The 19,627-nt window shown below is 40.9% G+C and overlaps 2 protein-coding genes across 4 annotated transcripts in view; one reads left to right on the forward strand and one right to left on the reverse strand.

The window, feature by feature from the left end:
• Window positions 1-683: 683 nt before the first annotated feature.
• Window positions 684-3,208, reverse strand: Thnsl1 (threonine synthase like 1). Its single transcript, XM_051151239.1, has one exon. The coding sequence runs from the start codon at window positions 2,932-2,934 to the stop codon at window positions 691-693; it is 2,244 nt and encodes a 747-aa protein (XP_051007196.1). The 5' UTR covers window positions 2,935-3,208; the 3' UTR covers window positions 684-690.
• Enkur (enkurin, TRPC channel interacting protein) overlaps window positions 797-19,627 on the forward strand; it is a 30,383-nt gene continuing 11,552 nt past the window's right edge. The window contains exons 1-3 of one of the 3 annotated variants that reach the window (XM_051151241.1): window positions 797-851; window positions 17,354-17,499; window positions 18,253-18,476. In XM_051151241.1, coding sequence (XP_051007198.1) covers window positions 17,412-17,499; window positions 18,253-18,476 — 312 coding nt within the window. In that variant the 5' untranslated portion in view covers window positions 797-851; window positions 17,354-17,411. Of the gene's footprint in view, window positions 852-8,444; window positions 8,899-8,988; window positions 9,092-17,353; window positions 17,500-18,252; window positions 18,477-19,627 lie in introns of those variants that run through there. The other 2 variants (XM_051151240.1, XM_051151242.1) reach the window with 2 other exon arrangements.

The following is a 19,627-nucleotide window of genomic DNA, read 5'->3' on the forward strand; positions in this document are numbered from 1 at the left end:
CAATACAAAAGAGCTGCTGTCTGTAACTGCAGCTTTATTAAAGTATCATACACATTACTCTCTTGGATCACCTTCCTCTTGAAGTAGGTGACTTTATTTCTGTGTCTACTACTCCACAGTTCTGTCGACTGCTATAGCCTAGAGCCAAATGTCAGTTGGCCTGGTGCTCAGACTTCACCAGCCTAACTATGGACATCCTAAAGCGGTGCATGATCCGCCAACTCTCTAACTGGCCAGTGTGGGATACATTGCCAGCAACTGTTGTCCAAAATGGAGTTTGAAAGGGGCTAAAAAGGATGACTGTAATCTAAATGAGCTTACTACTTCCTCTCTGTCAGTTAACTATGTTGAGCTGCAAATTGTTCAATAAACAGTAAACGGTTATAGCTGCAGGACATATCTGGGATTAAATATTTTTAAATCTCACACTAAATACCAGATATTTTGTTCTGCTTGAAAGTGGGGGGGGGGGGTCATACGCCCATGAGCAGAGAATAAAGTGTGATAGCACAAGGTTCCAGGTACCGTGCTGGCACCTGTCTCTCCTGGAGGACTTGCGGTACCAGTCACTCCCAGAGATCAGGACACACCTCTCCACCAGATGCACACATAAACATTTACACAAAACAAAATACTATTGTAGTCCAAATCAATATTCAATATTTATTATTGCTTACCAGGAAAAATACTCTACTCAGACTTCCTTATGAACCGATCTTGGATCAGTTTTTCCACATGACTCTTCAGGACACTCAGGTCGGCTGCACAGACCTGGTAATCCATCTTCTCTTGCTGTTTCATTCGATCCAACAACGCCTCGTGGGGAGGTGGCAGTGCATTGTATGAGCCTAGTAAGTAGAGCTGGCTTGACGACGTCTGGTTGAGTTCCTTAATCTTCAGCGCCTGCATGATAGCAGGGGCAAACTTGGAGTAGTGAGCGGTAGATGAGATGATCACTGGGCAGGATTTGTCTTGCATCCTGTCTGCGACCACTTTCGCGACAGCAGTATGTGGATCCAAAATGTACCCTGCCGTGTTGTAGGTGGTGCTGATGGCGGCGAGGCACTCTCCCTCAGAACACCAGTCGGCAACAAAGTCCTGCTGCAGCTTCTCCACAAGCATCTTCTCTATCTGGAAGTGAAGCTGGCTCTCTAGCTGGTTAAACAAATTGGCCATCAGCTGTCCATCTTTGTTAGCCATCAAGTATAAATGTCGCTCCAGGTTTGCAGATTTGAGAATATCTATTGATGGTGAAAAGGTCCGTGCTAACTTCCTGTCCCTTAAATCATAATGCCCAGTGTTTATGAAGTCAGTCAAAACGTGGTTCTGATTAGAGGCGCAGATAAACTTTCGGATGGGGATCCCCATCATCTTGGCGTAGACTGCCGCCAGTATGTTGCCAAAGTTTCCTGTGGGGATACAGACATCGACCGGGCTTCCAAAAGAAATGAAGCCTTGGTTCACGAGATCAAGGTATGCAGAGGAATGATAAACCACCTGGGGAAGCAGCCGGGCCCAATTTATAGAATTAGCTGAGCTTAAGATTGTCCCGTATTCCACAGTCAGAAAGCCAGTAAAGTCAGAATCATTGAATATTTTTTTAATAGCTGTCTGGCAGAAGTCAAAATCTGACCTGACACCTATTGCCCATCCATTTTCTCTCTGACTGCCAACTATCTGTGCTTTCTGAAAATCACTAACTCCATTCTCTGGGAAAAAGGTGGCCACAGCTATTCTTTGCTTATCATTTTTATTAAGATGGCTAAACCCATTTAAGACTGCACTCCCCGTGTCTCCTGAAGTAGCTACAAGTATCATATAATTACAACTTGGTGGGATACAGTAGGCAAAAATATGCGGCATGAGCTGTAAAGACAAATCTTTAAAGGACCCCGTTGGCCCGTAGAACAACTCCAGGATGAACTGATTGCCGGAAAGGTGCCTGACGGGGGCAATTTTGGAGCAGGCAAAGTTGTCCGCATAAGCAGTTTCAATCATCTCTCCCAGTTTGGCGGCAGGGATGTCCGCAGGGTGAATACACCTTTCCAGAAGTACCTGTGCTCTCTCTATGTAGCTCGCCGACAGTAGGCTTCTCCACTCCCCGCAGCTTAGCTTCGGAAACTCCTTCTCAGGAACAAAGAGGCCGCCATCGGAGGCCAAGCCCTCGATCACAGCTTCAGTGAAGAATTTTGGTGGAAGCTTCTTGCCTTGGTCTTTAGGGCAAACGTGCCTTGTTGAAATGAATGTCTCTGAGTCCACATCTTGGTATCTCTTAAGCACATCAAGCACTTTGTCGGCGACCTCCTCAGCGGAGGCGCCACTCTCACAAAAGACTCGGGCATCGTACCACTTCTTATAGTACAGTCTTCTGTGCGTTAGCGAGTCTCTCATAGACGCTCCAGAGCTCTGGCCAACAATCCTATCCATTCTCATTGACTTCAGGCGACTAAGTATGTCTACTAGAGGCACATCCAGGTATATGACAATCCCATTTTTCTTCAGATGCCACATGGCAGCGTCACACATGGGACTGGACCCACTGAGGGAAATCACACTTCCAGATGCAGACACGTTTAACACAGCTTTCCCTTCCTCTTCTAAAAACCGCTCATTCCCAACACTCTGCAGTTTTTCAGAAGCGCTCATATTCCAGGCTTTCTCAAGGATGTCAGCATCCACATCGATGACACAACAGCCTAGTTTGTGGCCTATTATTCTGCCTACTGTTGTTTTCCCAGCACCCGGAGGCCCCATCAGGATAATGTTTTTGTCTCCGACAAGAGAGTGGGTTGAGTGCCATGACTTTCCTGATTCTGCACGTGCAGAGACTCGTGGAAGCAAGAGCTGTGTGTGAGTCCGCACTGTAACCGGTGCACTAGAAAAACACTTCCGCGTTATCTGTTTCAGATGTTGACATCTGGTCAAGTTCAGCATTTCTTTTCACTTTTCCACCCAAGCCAACCTTAGAGTTGGTGTTAGTCCTTTCCAAGACATAAAAATTTTAAAAAGACATTTGGTTACTTACTTCAACAAACTGCTAAAATCCTGATAGGACTGAATATATACAGGCACTCAATACACAGATGTTCAAATTATTTCAAATTGATGGGACATTTAAAAAGTATTATGACAGACACACTGAACACTATTCTTCTTAATAAACTATTATAGTTATGACAATATTAGTTACACAAATCAGTGAGCTTCACTGTGCCATTTCCATCATGCTTTTATTAAGATCTGATTACCCTTTCTCCACTCCCTCCCTCCCCCTCCCACCCCCTCATCTTCCATCTCCTCCCTCCCACTTCCTCCTCACCTACCCTCTCCCTCCCATCCCCTGCTCACCTACCCTCTCCCTCCCATCCCCTCCTCTCCTATCCCCTCCCTCCCAGTTCCTCCTCTATTATCATGTCTATTTAGTTGTTTAAGAAAAAACACCCAGTATTTGTTGATATCTCTTGAAATTTCAAAATACAATAAAATGAAACTTTAAAAAAGGTGTATACCTCTGAGCATTACAAAGAGCAAATATTAACAGTAGATATATTATTCAGAAAGTGCCATATCACAGAGTCTTTTTAAAAACACAGTAAGTCCTCTCAATATCTCTCTTCGTTGTAAAAAACACTATAGATAATACTAGTTCATGATTTGTTGGCTTATAAGACATACAGAAAATATATGGAGTTGTAGGAATAATTATTTGCAATTCATAAAAGTTGAGCCATAGTCTTAATATTCAATTTATCTTTATGACCATGTTGATAGACTATCACTACTTATTAATTTCTCATAAAATTCACAACAGGAAACTAAATGAGCATACTTGCTTATAAGATTCATAAGCAACTTTCTAAACAGCAAGTCAAAGTGTGCCTTTCCTTTCTTATAGCCCTTTAACCTGCACACTGCTGAGGACCATGTTTACAAATTTTCATATCAATGCCTTTAAAAGGCCACAATGGAATGGATAATGTGTCATCCCTGAGGTCTCACTTTTCTTCAGGCTCCTACAGCATCAGCAGTGGTGCAACTTCAATTCTAGACTTCCAAGAAGTAGTCAAGAAACACATGAAGATAACGATGAAAGAAAACTTTTTTAGCACCTAGAGATGATCTACAATTTTCCATATTGATCCAGCCCATCTTTGGAAACGTACTCATTTTTAAAACAAAATGTGCCAGATATCAAATATTTTGTTATAATAAAATTCAACTTAATAAGTTGCTCTCTGATAGAACCAATATGCAGTGAACCATAAAATTAAGTGGTATATTTAGTTATTAAAAAAATCTCCAAGAGTATATTGCTATTGATACTACCTAAACTGTTTTGTTAATTTTACTGTAAAATCTTTAGACAATTTTTGAAAAAATTACCTCTGAATCTTACTTACAAGTACTCTGAGCTGTCAGGAGAAAAAACTCATTTCCTTATTTGGCTTTGTTTGGTGACATGCTTGACTCCACATGAAATAACAGGGACCACTGATGAAGAGTCTATTGAGTCTGCGGCAAAGTCAATCTTTGCAAAAAGTAGGATCTACAATGAAAAAGAACGTCAAATTAATCATAACTCCTACAGTATCATAAAATTTCATACAGAAATATTTCAAAATGGCACTTGAAATTTGTGAATGACAAGAAAATTTATATTTTTATGTTTCAAAAAATCTGTTAATGAATAATTAAGACATTGGGCTTTTTTTCTTGCAACATTTATTGTATAAATAGCAAAGGACTTTACTAACTGCAGTGAAGGTGTTTTACTTTTGTTTAACAAAAGACAGCATCACCAGGGCTGAAGACATGGCTCAGAGGCTAAGAGCACTTCTTTTTGTAGAGAGCCAGGATTTGATTTCTAGCACCCACACAGCAACTCACAGCCATGTATAAACTCTAGTTTCAGGGGATCTCACACCCTCTTCTAACCTCAGTAGGTACCAGACAGGCACATGATGTGTAGATATACATACGAGCAGAACACTCACACATATACAAGAAATTTAAATTTAAAAAAGACCACATATCTAAATAGTAGCAAGTATAAACTCTTTCACAATGCCATCTGATTTTAATTATTGAACTGTATGTTTTAATGATGAGGGGCAGATCAGTGAACTAAAAGCTATGAAGGGAGTGCCTAAATTGTTGTTTCAGATTTTTGCATGCATCTAAATCACTATGAGAAGCCTGGAAGCACCCCTCCACCTACACCTATGTCTTAGCTACTGACATAGGTATGTGATAGATTCCAAGTGTATATTCTGGTAAGAAGCACAAAAATATTAGTGTTACTCATTGTAAGTCAGTGACAAATATCAAAAGATCTCTAAACTGAACAGAATTATCCTGGGACAAGACTAAGGATATTATTTATAAGTTTTCAGAGAAATCAGTAGTGCTTACCCCAAACTACAAACAATTTCTGATACACTCTCTGGAGTAAAGCAAATCTCAGAGAAAATTGTAACTTAAATCACTCTGCAATTCACACAACTTTACCCTGGTACTGTGTGCAAACAATAACCACGTTTAAGGACTCCATGCAAAACAACATAATTAATTTTCTGTTTACACACAGGCACAGGAATACTCTTAGGTACACGCATGCATGCAACAACTCGTATCACTCACACGCGCACACACACACACACACACACAGAGTGTATCACCTTAGTAGCTGGCTTATTTTTGTTGTTTTCATAGACAATGAATCTTTCATGTTTGATTCAACTTTAATTGGGTACTTAATATCCATTCCATAAGGAGCAGTCAGTGGAAAAGCAAACACTATGTATACTAATTTTCCTTATATTCTCCAGTCTTCCTTGGGCTTACCTCCCCCATGTTTTCCATTTAAATGTTATCTCATTTCCTCTTTCCAAATGACATTGGAAGGGACAGTGTGAAAACAAGACTATAAGGGTGTTCAAATTGTAAGCTCTGCATCAGTTGTCTCACAGTAAACATTCCATTACAGTAGCAAAAGCCAGGCAAAGGCTATGACAAGAGATAAATAAAAATAGTACCTTTCCACAGAAAAAAATCCTGTTTAAACTACACACTAAGTTTTGTCTTGTAATATTTAGCCACAAACATAATTTTGGAGCCTCTTGGCCCAGGTCTTAGTTAAGCAAATTAAAAGGCAAAGGAAGATGGAATGATTCGCCACTGCTGAACATTTCCCTGCAAACTGCAGGCCTTCATTACAGTTGCTTCTCACTCATGTGGTTAGGCTCTCTAACACCCCCACTGTCCCTGGGCTGGTGAGCACCGCCCCTACTCACTCCTAGGCAAAATGCTGGATTGGGTTCCTTGTGACCTTTAGTTACAATACTTTTTTCCAATGAATAAATATATTACCCTTGCTCTCTTGAGTATCTGTCCAAAGATATTATGTACACTTAATCACTATGAACTAAGCCAGCAGCACCCTAACTCACACCTGAACGGAGCACAGCTTAACATATATGTAGAACACACCAGTCTCTTCATACTTGGGACTACAGTAGATGCTCAGTTTAGAAGCCAGATTAAGCGGCCACTGAAACCGTAAGTATGCAAAACATGTGGCACTAAACAATGTAAAAGGGGCATCTGTAACTGAAATCCCAAACAAGACAGCAAACACCATATGTGAGTGCAGCTGAGAATATACAGGAACCAAATTTCAAAATGCTCACTGCCCACATCCATGAGGAACTAAAAATGTGCAACCAAGTATTGATTTGGGGGAGTAAACTTGAGCAAATAAGACATTAACATCTAGAATCCTTAAGTAATGTGGGTTAACTTTATGTCGCTTCCCTTTATTAAAAGCTGCATTCTTACATCTTATCTCCTTATCAAGCCCTTCTGATCAGAGCATGCCTAAGGGTGTCAATGTGGCTCCCCTGGCCTAGCATACACAAGTTCCTGGGTTCAGTCTCAAGGTGAGGAAGGTATATGCCTTGGCTAATGACTATGAAGGTGGCTAATGCTGTTGCCTTCTGTGAATTCATACTTCAAACTTTAGCATGCACAGGAGCAGATTTGAAAGGAAGAAGATTTTTTTCTCTATAATTGTTAAGCAAAAAGAAGCAGAACTACCATTTTTTCATAAGCAAAAATGGATTTCTTATCCACACCTAAATCTATATAAAATGTTTAAAAAAGAAAACAAAAACAAAAACAAAAACCTCAATCCCAGGGCTGGAGAGACGACTGGGCAATTAAGAGCTGGTGGTTCTTCCAGAAGACCCTGGTTCAATTCCCAGCACCCACATAGCAACTCACAACTGTTTGTAACTCCAGTTCCAAGGGGTTTGACATCCTTACACAGATACATACATGCAAGGAAAACACCAATGCACGCAAAAATAAATAAAATAATTTTTTAAAACAGAAAAGAAAAAAAAGAAACCCAATCTGCTGTAAAACAGGAGAATCACCTCTCCCCGCCAAAATGGTCATTCATCTGAACTGCGGGCTGCCCAGAAAAAAACAAAAAAAAAAACCTAAATTCTATCAAGCTGAAAAGCAGAAAATTAAATTTCCTTTTTATTCTTACTGAATTAAATTTAGCAAAAGCCTCAAATTACGATTTGCATTGAGCGAAGGCTTCCAAGTAGAAACTGAAAAGTTCACTAAGCAATCGGGCCATTTAACCCATCCACCAGGCAGTGAGAACCTGGTGGACAACGGCCAAGTGGACACAGAGCCATGGATTTTCCTTCCCAAATCACAGGGTCAGCGTGTGTGATTGGGATCAAGGCTTCTAAATGAGCGTGCAGAAACGAGCGTATAAGCATGAACATTTAAGCAAATGGCTCAAAACGGAATAAAAGCACTTCTTGGAGACAAAAAAAGAAAAGAAAAGAAAAAGAAAAAAGAAAAAAAAAAAAGCCAAAAGCAGTCAGAGGCTGAAACCTGGGCAAAATATGAGGCCCACTTCCAAAGGCTGGTCCTCCAGGCGCGGGCTAGCACTCGCGCACGCGCCCTGGCAACGTAGCGGAGCCCAAGGCGCGCCGCGGGGACCCATGCGACAGGTGAATGGCGACGCGGGGCCCTCTGGGGCGCGATGGGAGGAGGGATGCGAGGGCAACAACCCGCGCTTGCCTTCCCCTCGTCCTCCATTAACTCACCAAGAAAACCACCCAGAGAAGACCAGGGAGAGAAAGGAGAAAGGGAAGCGGCTTCGACACCGCCAAGGTAGCCTCAGCCGGCACGCCCTCCCCAGAGTCGCCGCCTTTGCGCCTGCGCCGATTGCGCCGTGCCGCTAGGCCGGACACGTGACCTCTACATCCCGCCCATTGCCTTGTGGCTCCTCCCCTTCTCCCGCTGCCGTTCGCTCCGCCCCCGCGGGGGGCGCGGCCTGCTTGTTGGTAACAATTGTGTGACACCTGCGCATCAGCCTCACTCCCATTTACAGAATTATTCTTTCCAGATTCACCGAGGAACAAAAGGAGAATGTTGGGGACCGGGGACACTGTTCTCATGCCGTCTTTCCCAAAGACGCAGGAACGCCTTTATCTTTACGAATGGCTCAGGCAGGAGGAGTTACAAAAAGGAACCAAAGAGAACCAGCCTGGCACTGTCCTGTTTCCTAGCAACGGTTGCCACAGCAACCACGTGGTCAACAACGCTAAGCAGCCCCAAGAGGAGCAGGATATTTTCTCCTGAAAGGGGGCTGCTACTAAAGAGTCAAGGGAGATTATATGAAAGAAAGATTTTAGTTCCTTAATAAGTAAGCAAGAAAAGGAAAATCGGTGAGAGGAGTAGACAGTGGGATAGTGAGCCAAAAGTCGAGTGGTTGTTAAGGAATTCCTTGGTGGCCATGAATCTACCCTGCACTTCCGAGAGTATTTATAACCTCATCCCCAGTGACTTGAAGGAGCCGCCCCCGCCTCCTAGGTATGTGGGTAAGCAAAAGCGATGAGTTCAGCCCAGAGGAAGGATGATGACACGTTTTAAGGACTTACCGGGCTTGCATAACATAGGACATTTTAAGTTAAAATCTATTTTGCTTTAATGAAGTAACCTTGGGTGGCAACTTCTTCGGAACAGGTGGACAGATCTATTTAGAGTTTCATAATTCACTTAAAAGGTGAGCTAAGGCTGTGTCATTTTATGGTCATAGCCCCCCCTCTAATATGTAATTAATTATTGATCCAGTTGTAGGCAGTGTGGTGTATACTGTGAAATTTCATGTCTTTGAAAAGAGAAAAACCAGTTTTATCGGTCCGTTTTAGGGAATTTGATGTTTAATTTTAGGAACTCGATGCTGTATTTGACTTCGTGATCTCTCCATCTGTACTCATTTGCCTCCCATAATTGTCTAAAGGAAATTCATATTTGTTTGTAGGCCTAGGTATTTCAATTGGCTAAACAAAGTTGGTGGACTAGAGCGTGCTTTCTAATATTTTTTTCAGATCTATGGTTTAGTGGAAGGGACATGGTTGGATGGATAGAGATGCCAAAATATAAAATAGAGGGGAAAATCTTTTAAGATTTTATTGATTTATTTTATGTATGTGAGTACTCTATCTGCATGTACACCTGCACACCAGAAGAAGGCATTAGAGGGTATAGATGGTTGTGAGCCATAGTGTGGTTCCTGGGAATTGAACTCAGGATCTCTGGAAGAGTAGACAGTGCTCTTAACCTCTGAGCCATCTCACCAGCCCCGGGAAATTTTTTATGTATTTGTTAGACCCCAGAAAATCTCCAAATCTCCAAAAGAAAACCAGAAAATAAATGTCCCAGATACTCTGCCATGTAGGTGTTTCTCAAATTCTATTGAAATCTGATGGGAGAAGAGAGCAGTCTCGTTCCTCCTAGGAGTTTGTGGTTTCTGCTATTTCCCTTTGCCTTTTGACTTATGAAAGTGACAACCACTTTAAAAACAAAAACACAAACACAAAAACAGCCCACAGATGCACACGCCTGTTGCAGCACCCAGAAGGCTGAGGCAGAAATCCGAATTCAAGGCTAGCCGAGGCTATAAACGCAGACCCTGTCTCTAAAATCAAACAACCAGGGTGGGGGGGGGGGGGGAGCCAACAACTCTGAGCTAAAAATCAAGATGTACCAGTTGTTATTTTGGAGATGTGGAGTCAATTTTCATTTGTTTTCTGATTTATAAAATTCCGCTCTAAGGTTCCCTCTAAATGTAATGTTCAACTTTTATTAGTTGGGGTGGTTGCTGCAAAGTGGAACTCCTTCCATTTTAAGCCTGAGTGAGTAGTAGCTCGTACCCCAGCAATCGTGATACTGTACTTCCATTGCTCATCAACTAGGCCAGGAAGGAACATAAAAGCTGACACAATGTGGAGTTCATAATGCTCACGTCACTTATGCCTGAGTCAACTTTTGGTCCAAATTTCCTATATACTGCACACAATAAATAAACTTCCACCTCTCTGTAACACACTGAAGGTAACTGCCTTCTATGGAATGCTGAATTTGGATGTTAAGATATTTTATTAGTTTAGCATTCTAGTAATTGATAAAGAGCTTTAATGCACCTGGAAATTTTTTTTTTTTTTTAAGAATTCATCTGGCCCCTGTTCTGTGTAACATGTTCCTGCACATGCTAAAGTGACAGCATGAATTCCTTGGTTTTATTCTGAAGAAAAAGTGCAAAAGGGGCTTAGAATGAGAAGGGATACGAGGGGGGCCCAAAAAAAGCTCTGTTAGGGGAAGTCAGTTTTCCCTGTCAACAGCAATGAAGACAAGAGGGTTTTGACAAGATGCCACACATGCAAATTACTGGTTTGTTTGTTTGTTTGTTTGTTTGTTTGTTTGTTTGTTTTTAAAGCATGATGAAACATTTCATTGTTTTTCTTCCCCACACTGCAAACTTGTTGTCCTCAGTCTTCTCACTAACAGACTTAATCACACCCACACACACAAAAAAAAATTTAAATGTGCAGGTCCTGTTTGCATCACTGAATTATCCTGGGGAGCTTGACACAGCTTTGAAGCACTGACAATACTAATCACTGCACTGTGTCGTCCCACACCTCAGAGGAAACGGTCTTCACATTGACCAGAAATAGAAACAGTAAGGTGTTGATTCAGCACCAAGTAATATATGATTTGAAAACCCTAGGGAAAGTGTCAAATGAGATATTTCAGAATATCAGTTTTTTCTCTTTCTGCCACATCAGTGAAGAGGACATGATATGCAAACAGGGCTCTGACAGCAAGGAAAACTGCAGCTGTCATGTCCCTCCAAGTCACTGCCCCTCGTCCACATTTCTGTAGCTGACATGCAAGAGGAACTGTTGGCTGTGGCCTCGCTGGTGTTCTACATACAAACCACTGGGGAGAGAGAGCATGCCAACGCTGCCAGTGAAAATTAGCTGCCAAGGAAATGTGTAGATAAGTGAACTATTATTCAATTACAGAACAGGTTTCCCCATCCAATGCAAACAACGCAGAAGTTATTTTAAGATGTTAGGAACTTATGTCAGTCTATGAGAGTCACCAGAATTTAACATTTGAGGGCATAAGACTGTGTTTTTATTTGACCCCAGGACTCAGGAAAAATAAAGTGTTAAATTGACTTAGTGTAAAAAGTTAACTCAATATACATGCTGACTGAAAAGAAGAAACCCAGATACAGTTGCAACCGGTACTACCTAAAGAATCATGTCTAACTTAGTGATACCTCTGACATTTCAGGCACTGTCCTATGGTCTTCAGGATTATTATTCATCCCCATGGGAACTCAATAGATGATTAGTATTGCTTTAATTTTATGGGAGGAAAAACTCAGGTCCAGAAAGTTGAGGCAGGCAGGAAGGACAAGGGCTGAGACTGACACCGGTCTGACAACGAGGTCAAAAACAGTATCAGCTTGCAACTGCCCGAATAATGAAAAGAAAGGAGAGGCACACCTTTGCTTCAGTAAAATGTTCACCTTTGGTTCATGATAACTTACTATGCGCCAGATACTGTTCAGTATTCATACACTGTTCTCTTCCCCTGCAATGAGATATGCTATGGTGAGAATGCCAGAGGAAAAAGAAAATGGTGACAGGAAAGTAATAGGTCATTACAAATGAACATGGAATGTGTGCTTGGAAGTCCTGAATCTGTCTCACTCACATTTGACTTAGAGCTACGAGAAAGCAGTCAGTCATCCACAAAGGGAGAAATGTGATTCCAAGTCAGAACATCATGATCAGAAGTTAAGTCGTAGTTGAGCAGAAATGCGATGCTCTTTATAGGGAATCATACCTTTTCATGGTTCTTGGGTAGGGAACACATTGTGGGATGAGATCAGGAGTCAGCATCAATGTCACATGGAACGTGCCATGTTTCATTGGCCTATTACTCAAGTGCCAGCGTAACTTAATGAAACCAGCTTGAATGAAAGTGTTGTTCTCTGGTTGAACTGGATAGATGTTTCTGGTATTTAGGTCAACACTGTCGAGTAGAAATGAAATACAATAAAAATGTTCTAAGACATTTTTCAAAGAAAAAAGAGGACAAAAGCAAAATTAACGGTGATATATGTTGCCTAACCCAATGTATCTATCCTACCATCACTTATGTGGCACTAGTCCACAAGTATTGAACAACAGAAATCTAGATGAATATATTGAGTGCATTGAAATGTACTATATTATTTTTCTCAGTAGCTCATGAAAGATCATAATTATACTCAGTGGCATACTTCTGCATTACTGGTTACAAATTAAGCTGCGCGGTGGTGGCGCACGCCTTTAATCCCAGCACTTGGGAGGCAGAGGCAGGCAGATCACTGTGAGTTCAAGGTCATCCTGGTCTACAAAGTGAGTCCAGGATAGTCAAGGACACACAGAGAAACCCTGTCTCGAAAAACAAAACAAAACAAAAACAAACAAACAAAAAAACCATCACCAACAACAAATTAAGTACAGAGCATCACTGTGACAACTAACCAGTTTTGAAAAACTAATTACTTTATATAGTAAAGAGGATGAATTGAAGAAAATCAATATTTCAACGTCTTAGAGTGAATTTATGCAGTCTCTAAGTAAATGTAAAAATTTCCTCAAGAAAGGCCGGGCATGGTGGCCACGCCTTTACTCCCAGCACTTGGGAGACAGAGGCAGGTGTATCTCTGTAAGTTCAAGGCCAGCCTGGTCTACAAAGTGAGTCCAAGAAAACCAGGGCTACATAGAAAAACCCTGTCCCAAGCACAAAAACAAAAACCAAAAATCTCGAGAAATAATTTGGAGGACTTTCTAACATGTTTCAAACTCCAGGGTCAATATTAATCTAAAATTGGAAGCACACAAACATGAGCTCAGACACAGAACAGTTTCTCAGGTGTCTCATTCAATAAAAGAAAATTTTGAGGTTCTTCCAAATTATCAGTACTTTTGAGCAAGATTGCTTCTCTGTGTATCCTTCTGAAACATTATAAGATGGATCACTGTGTTGTGGTTGTTGGCAATATAATAGATACAGTATGTTAGTTGAAGATGACAATTTTAGAGTCAGAATAAGTTATCCCTAAGCCCAGTTTAACATAACTAAAAGACCAAATAAGTTATCTGATAACTTTATAGTATCTTTACAGTAAAGCCACACAAACTCAAAATGTAGCTACTTAAAAGAATAAGTTTTGAGCCAGGCTCAGTGACACAAGCCTGTAATCCCAACATTGGGGGAGGCAGAAGCAGGTGGATCACTGTGAGTTCAAGGCCCACCTAGTCTACAAAGTGAGTCCTGGACAGCAAAGGCTACACAGAGAAACCCTGTCTAGAAAAAAAAAAACTTAAAAAAAAAAAAAGGTTTGTATACACTGACATGAAAAGGAATTATACTTAAATAAAGCTGCATATATATATATATATATGTACAAATATCCATGCAGTAAGAAGTAATGTCAAAGAGGCCATAAAAAGGGTAAGAGGGGCTATAAGGGATGGTTAGGAGGGAGGAAAGGAAAGGGGAAATTATGTAATTATAAATTTCAAAAACTAAAAGATAATTAAATATGTATATAAGCAAAGTTAAGAATTTTTATGACTGTTAGTGCACTGGAAGGAGGAAAAGAATAAAAAAGATAAATTAAAGTTGTAATTCATAAAGATAAGCACAAACTGAATTTAAACTGGAAAACTGGATAAATGAAGGAAACAGAGATTATTAATCATTTGTAATTAATTTGGGACAAAAATTGATGCATATAGAATAAAATATCAGAGTTTTATGTAACCAATGAGTATGTTTTTGATTCATATGTTCATGAAAAGTATTGAATCACAAATTTCCAAACTGAAAAGGAGGTGGCTATAGTCATTACCCTATTTCACATCAAAGGAAATTATGTTATTGGTTGTGACGCCTTCTCTGCCAACTTCAACAGAAGTTGTAAGACACAAGTTTGGCTTGAAAATGGCTTCCTGAAGTTGTCTTATGATTCATTCATTTCCATAATGTTCCCAGCTACTGAGTTCATTAGGGCCTTGAGGAAAAGCCCTAAAGCATAGAAACAGTTGGTCTGTGCATACAGAGCTCCGTAGCCACATGCTCAGAGAATACAAACTGATAAAGGTAGGATAACTGCAGTGGGGGGAGGGATGTGGTCACAGTGGATTTATTCAAGTATAAGATTGTCAAAAATTTAAAACCCAGTTAGGAACAGATCAGAAAAAAAAAACATATTACCCCAAATTCCATGTCCCTAAGATTAAGTTATATATTTCGATGTATTTCCATCTGTAATCTGGATAGATATTATACATATAATTTTAAAAAGATCAGCATCAGGTCCTAAGACCTTCTAAAGCTATTGAGTATTCTTAAAAATAAAAAAATTAAAAAATTTTAAAAAAGACACCAGGAAAAATTATAGAGAAGTAAGGTTTTCAAACATTGGACAGTGGAAAGCACAAAACAGCCCTTCCTGAGAGAGGGAGAAAGGAATGAAGCTGGCCTGCGGTTGCTCTAACAGACACGCTAGGGACAATTCCTGGCCAAAGCCCAGAGAAAAGAAACAAAGCCCTGGATTATCTGAGAATTAAGGTAGTTTGGAGCTGGAGCGACAAATCAGCTAGCTTTCACAGACCAGTGCACCAGAGAAGAGGGAACTGGCCAGGGTTGGGGAGAAACCTACAGGAGATTTTCTCTAACTCCTTGATTGACAGTGCACATGAGTGATGAAATACGACACCACGAAAATGACCCTCACCAAGCAGCAGTGGCATAAAGTCCATCCACTCACCAGCCAGAGTGGCGAAAGTCTCCTTCTCCACAGAGCATATTACCACAGGAGCAGGACAGAATCAGAGACAAAACTCTCAAGCTGAGGATCTACCATCTAGCCTTAAGATAACTGCTTTTCCCAATTATGACAACTGCATTCCAGAATCAAACTAATGAAATGATGAAACAAGTTTTTTAAAAAGATAAAGTTAAAAAAAAAAAAAAAGACAAAAGCCAGGAATTAACACTCTAAAATTCTCAGTTCTTGGCATCAAGACAAAATAACAGAAATGAACAGACATGCAAAGAAACAGGAATATATGATATAACCAAAAGAAAAGCTGCCAGTCTAAACAGCTAGAGAGATGGCGAACAGCAATTACTAGACAGAGGCATTTTTAAAAAGATCTATTTATTATGTGAACAGTGCTCTAGCTGCATGTGCACCTGCAGGCCAGAAGAGGGCATTAGATCACATAATAGATGGTTGTGAGCCACCATGTGGTTGCTGGGAATTGAACTCAGGACCTCTGGAAGAGCAGTTAGTGCTCTTAACCTCTGAGCCATCTCTCTAGCCCTAGACAGAGGCATTTAAAGCAGCTATTTTAAATATCATGCTCAAAGAGGTAGAGGGATGCAAGACTAAGATATGGAGAGAAATGAAAGCGGAGAGAAGATACAAACCTAACTTCTAGATGTAAAGAAGATCGTGTCCAAACTGAGAGCAGCACACTGGGTAGGGTTGGCAACAGCAAAGGCACCGATGAAGAAAACCGGTGAATCCCAAGACACAACAACGCAAAATGAGCCATGGGGATAAAGACCAGAAAAGAGAACGCAGCATTGGCAAGCTAGGGACAGAAGGTAAGCCTGGTGGTGCACTCCTTTGATCCTGAGGAGCCGTTCTCTCGTTCTTCCTGGAGGCTCAGGGATCAAAAACAGGTCATCAGACTTCCTGACAAAACCCACTGAGCCATCTCACCAACCGACAGATATACTCCGAAACACACATTAAAATTAAGTGACACAAACATTTTTTTTTTTAAGTGATTTGTGCTTGTCTAAAGTGTCTATGTAGTTTTTGAGGAAATCCCTTTAAAAATAAAGATGTAAAGTAGAAAAGCAGGTTGATTCGGTGATCTCACTAGCATAGGCAGGCACTCCTTCCCTTACCGCCCCATATGTGTCCTCCCCAAAGCTATATGCTGGGGAAAAGAGGGTGACCTGTCCCTGAGATAAGAGTCTGGCTGTGCTCTGTTCTTGCTGCAGCCTCTCTGGTATACACCAAAGTGCCAGCTTGCGTTTTTAAGGATTGAAGTCATACGATGTATATTCTCCGACAAGTGGAAATAAATTACAAATCAGTAAAAGATAATCGGGAAGCCTGAATCCATGAAAACTGAGAAAACTACTAAATGAAGACAATATAAAGAGTATTTAGGGTTGCATAAAAGTGAAAGATGTCCTATCTTCTCTGCCACACCCATCGGAAACAGTGTTGCTCAAGTAGCCCTGGCCATTCTGAAACTCACTCTGCAGACCAGGCTGGCCTCCAACTCACAGGTCTACCTGCCTCTGCCTCCCAAGTGCTGGGATTCAGGGCATGTGCCACCAAGCCTGATGAAAGATGTCCTTTCAAAATATTTAGGATGCAGCCAAGGCAGTGCTTAGAGGAAAAGTTATAGCTTGAAACACTCAGAAGACCTTAAATATTTAAAACCAAATATATTTATAAGTATACCTTAAGAAACTTTAAAAGCAAACTATACCTAAAGAAAGGGGAATAAACACTAAACATTAAAAATGAAACATGAGAGAAAAACAATAAAATTTGGCTTCATTGAGAAGATGATTAAACTGCTAGTAAGACTAGCTAGCTGGGGCTTGGGGGTGGGAAGACACACATCACTAAGATCAGCAGTGAGAGAAGAGACATCCCAATCGATGCTAGTGACAGAGGATAATACGGAGGTAAGCGGATACCTGTGCCCTGGCCCCTCTTTCAACCTGGAGTTCGCAAGCACAGCGAATGGAGTCAGACCATTAAGTCTTATGCCCATTCTCCATTACCAATTCAGACGTACATACATCAGAAACGTATGCTTTAAGTGCTTTTGTACTAGAAATAGAAATGCTACAATCTAAAATTGTTTAATTCCAGGTATACATCGGTGTTTACATCGTCCGTGAAAGATGACCTGAAGAAATTCAAGACTGCAATGAAAACGATGGGGCCTGCAAAGGTTGAAGTGCCTTCCCCGAAGGATTTTCTGAAGAAGCATTCCAAGGAAAAACCACTACCACCTAGTAGGTTCAATCACTTAGTGTTTTAAATATTAGAATTGTTGACAGGTGACTTAGCTACCGTTTTATTGCCAGTGACAGCCACTTTACCTCATAGTGAGTGGGGCTTGGGAGACTAGGAGAAAGTAGAGATAGAAATAGAGAAAGATAGTGGCAGGTGACAATTCACCCCCAAACAGACCGCGTGGGGCAAGCATCTTGTGCTGCTCCTTGCTCTACCCAAAGAGGCCCCCACCTCTAACACCACATGCTTCAGCATCTTGCCCCCTGCCTTGTATCTTTAAATCTCGGCATTTACTTGATAGCTCTGTTATAATTTTCTCTTCAAAAACATAATGCTGGACAATACTGATTGTATGTTAAAATTTTCTGAGGTTTTTATATAAGCTTATTTTAAGTGGTAAGACTGAATATGTGTTGTTGTAGTCTTTATACTATCCATCAAAAATGTAGTAGTCTGCTATCATTATAGGTCACTTACTTGACCTTTTTATACTGTTTTCAGCATCAAAGTGATCATATGCACTTAACTTTATATTTTGGTTATTTATACTTTTGTATTTAAGTACTTTTTAGAGGTATGGCTGACAAATGACCGGCAATACATAACTAATATACACAAACCAATAAATGTGTGGATATATATAGTTGTTTTAGCTTAAGTATTTGCATATGTTGCTAATGAAACCTCAATACCAGTGGTAAATATCTGGATGTCCCAATTGAACATTAACAATGAAATGTTATGTTTAACAGAAACAAAGTTTAATAGGGATGTTCCCAAGAAGCCTGCAGTGCCCTTGAGGACCGATCATCCAATTATGGGAATACAGAGTGGAAAAAACTTCATAAACACAAATGCAGCTGATGTCATCATGGGCGTGGCCAGAAAGCCCAAGCCGATTTATGTTGACAAAAGAACTGGAGATAAGCATGATCTGGAAACCTCAGGACTACTGCCCAAGTACATCAATAAAAAGGTAGCCCTGATTTGTCAGTGAGCGAGCTGAGATTGCAGTGGGCTGCAGAGGGACAGGTACACAGGACGCTCACTTCCACTGCTCTGTGGTCTGTGTGCGGTGCATATTACAAGCATGACTTCGATCTTCCCCAATTCTAGTTATTAGTGCATTTAATAACTATATCAGACAGTATCTGAAAAATGCTAGTTATTGGTGGGGTAAAAACATCACCGAAGGCATCACTACTGTAAACCTGGAGGAACCGACCTTGCAGGAGGTCTTGATGAAGCTTCAGAGCCCCCATTACTCCCCTCCTCCCCCCATCACTCTCTCTGAAACAACTCATGTTACTGTGTTAGTAAAAACAAGTTTATTTTATTTGAGTTTGGGTAAAGCATCGAAAGCACTATAAAGGGATCAATTATGTCATCAGTGATTTCCACCTGAAAGGATGTTCATCAGGGAGGGATGGGATTTTATTTGCTAGACGTTAGGTTTTAATTGTTTTTGTTTTTGTTTTTTTAAACTTTTATGTTAAAAGCTTACAAAGAAAAATATACAAATCCTACCGTATTTTATAAAAGTGAGTGGGAACACATACTAAAATGGGCTATAAAGTCCTAAATATTAATAACAAATAATAGTAAGTTGCAGACAGAAATAGAAAAGGAACCGAAGAAAGAGAGAAGGAAGGAAAGAAAGAAAAGCCTGAGGAATAGAGAAAAAATGGAAAAGGGGGAAAGGAGAAAAGAGGGGGAAAAGAGGGCAGGGGAGGGGAGGGCAAGGCAGGGGAGGAGAGGGCAGGGGAGGGCAGGGGAGGGCAAGGCAGGGGAGGAGAGGGCTGGGGAGATCAGACTGCAATAGTGAGGAAGGACTCTAGATAGTCCAGTGAGGATCTGCATACCACCCATGGGTGCAGAAAATGACAACAGCCTCCCGGCCAACTTCAGAGCACAACACTAGTTCTCTGGGAAATTTCTCCCATCCAGCAGGCTAAGGTCACCCCTAAAAGAACTCAGGTGTCATCTGGTTGTTAGCCACATGCTGATAGCATTATTAATGCTTCTCAGGATACTTCTTCCGTGGTCCTTCTCGCATCACTGGGACAAGTGGGCTCCTGGCTCCTTCAAGCCACTTCCACCCCACTATTGATCTGTTGTTGCATAAAA

The sequence above is a fragment of the Acomys russatus genome, chromosome 9 (genome assembly GCF_903995435.1).
Source record: "Acomys russatus chromosome 9, mAcoRus1.1, whole genome shotgun sequence".
Lineage (NCBI taxonomy): Eukaryota > Metazoa > Chordata > Mammalia > Rodentia > Muridae > Acomys > Acomys russatus.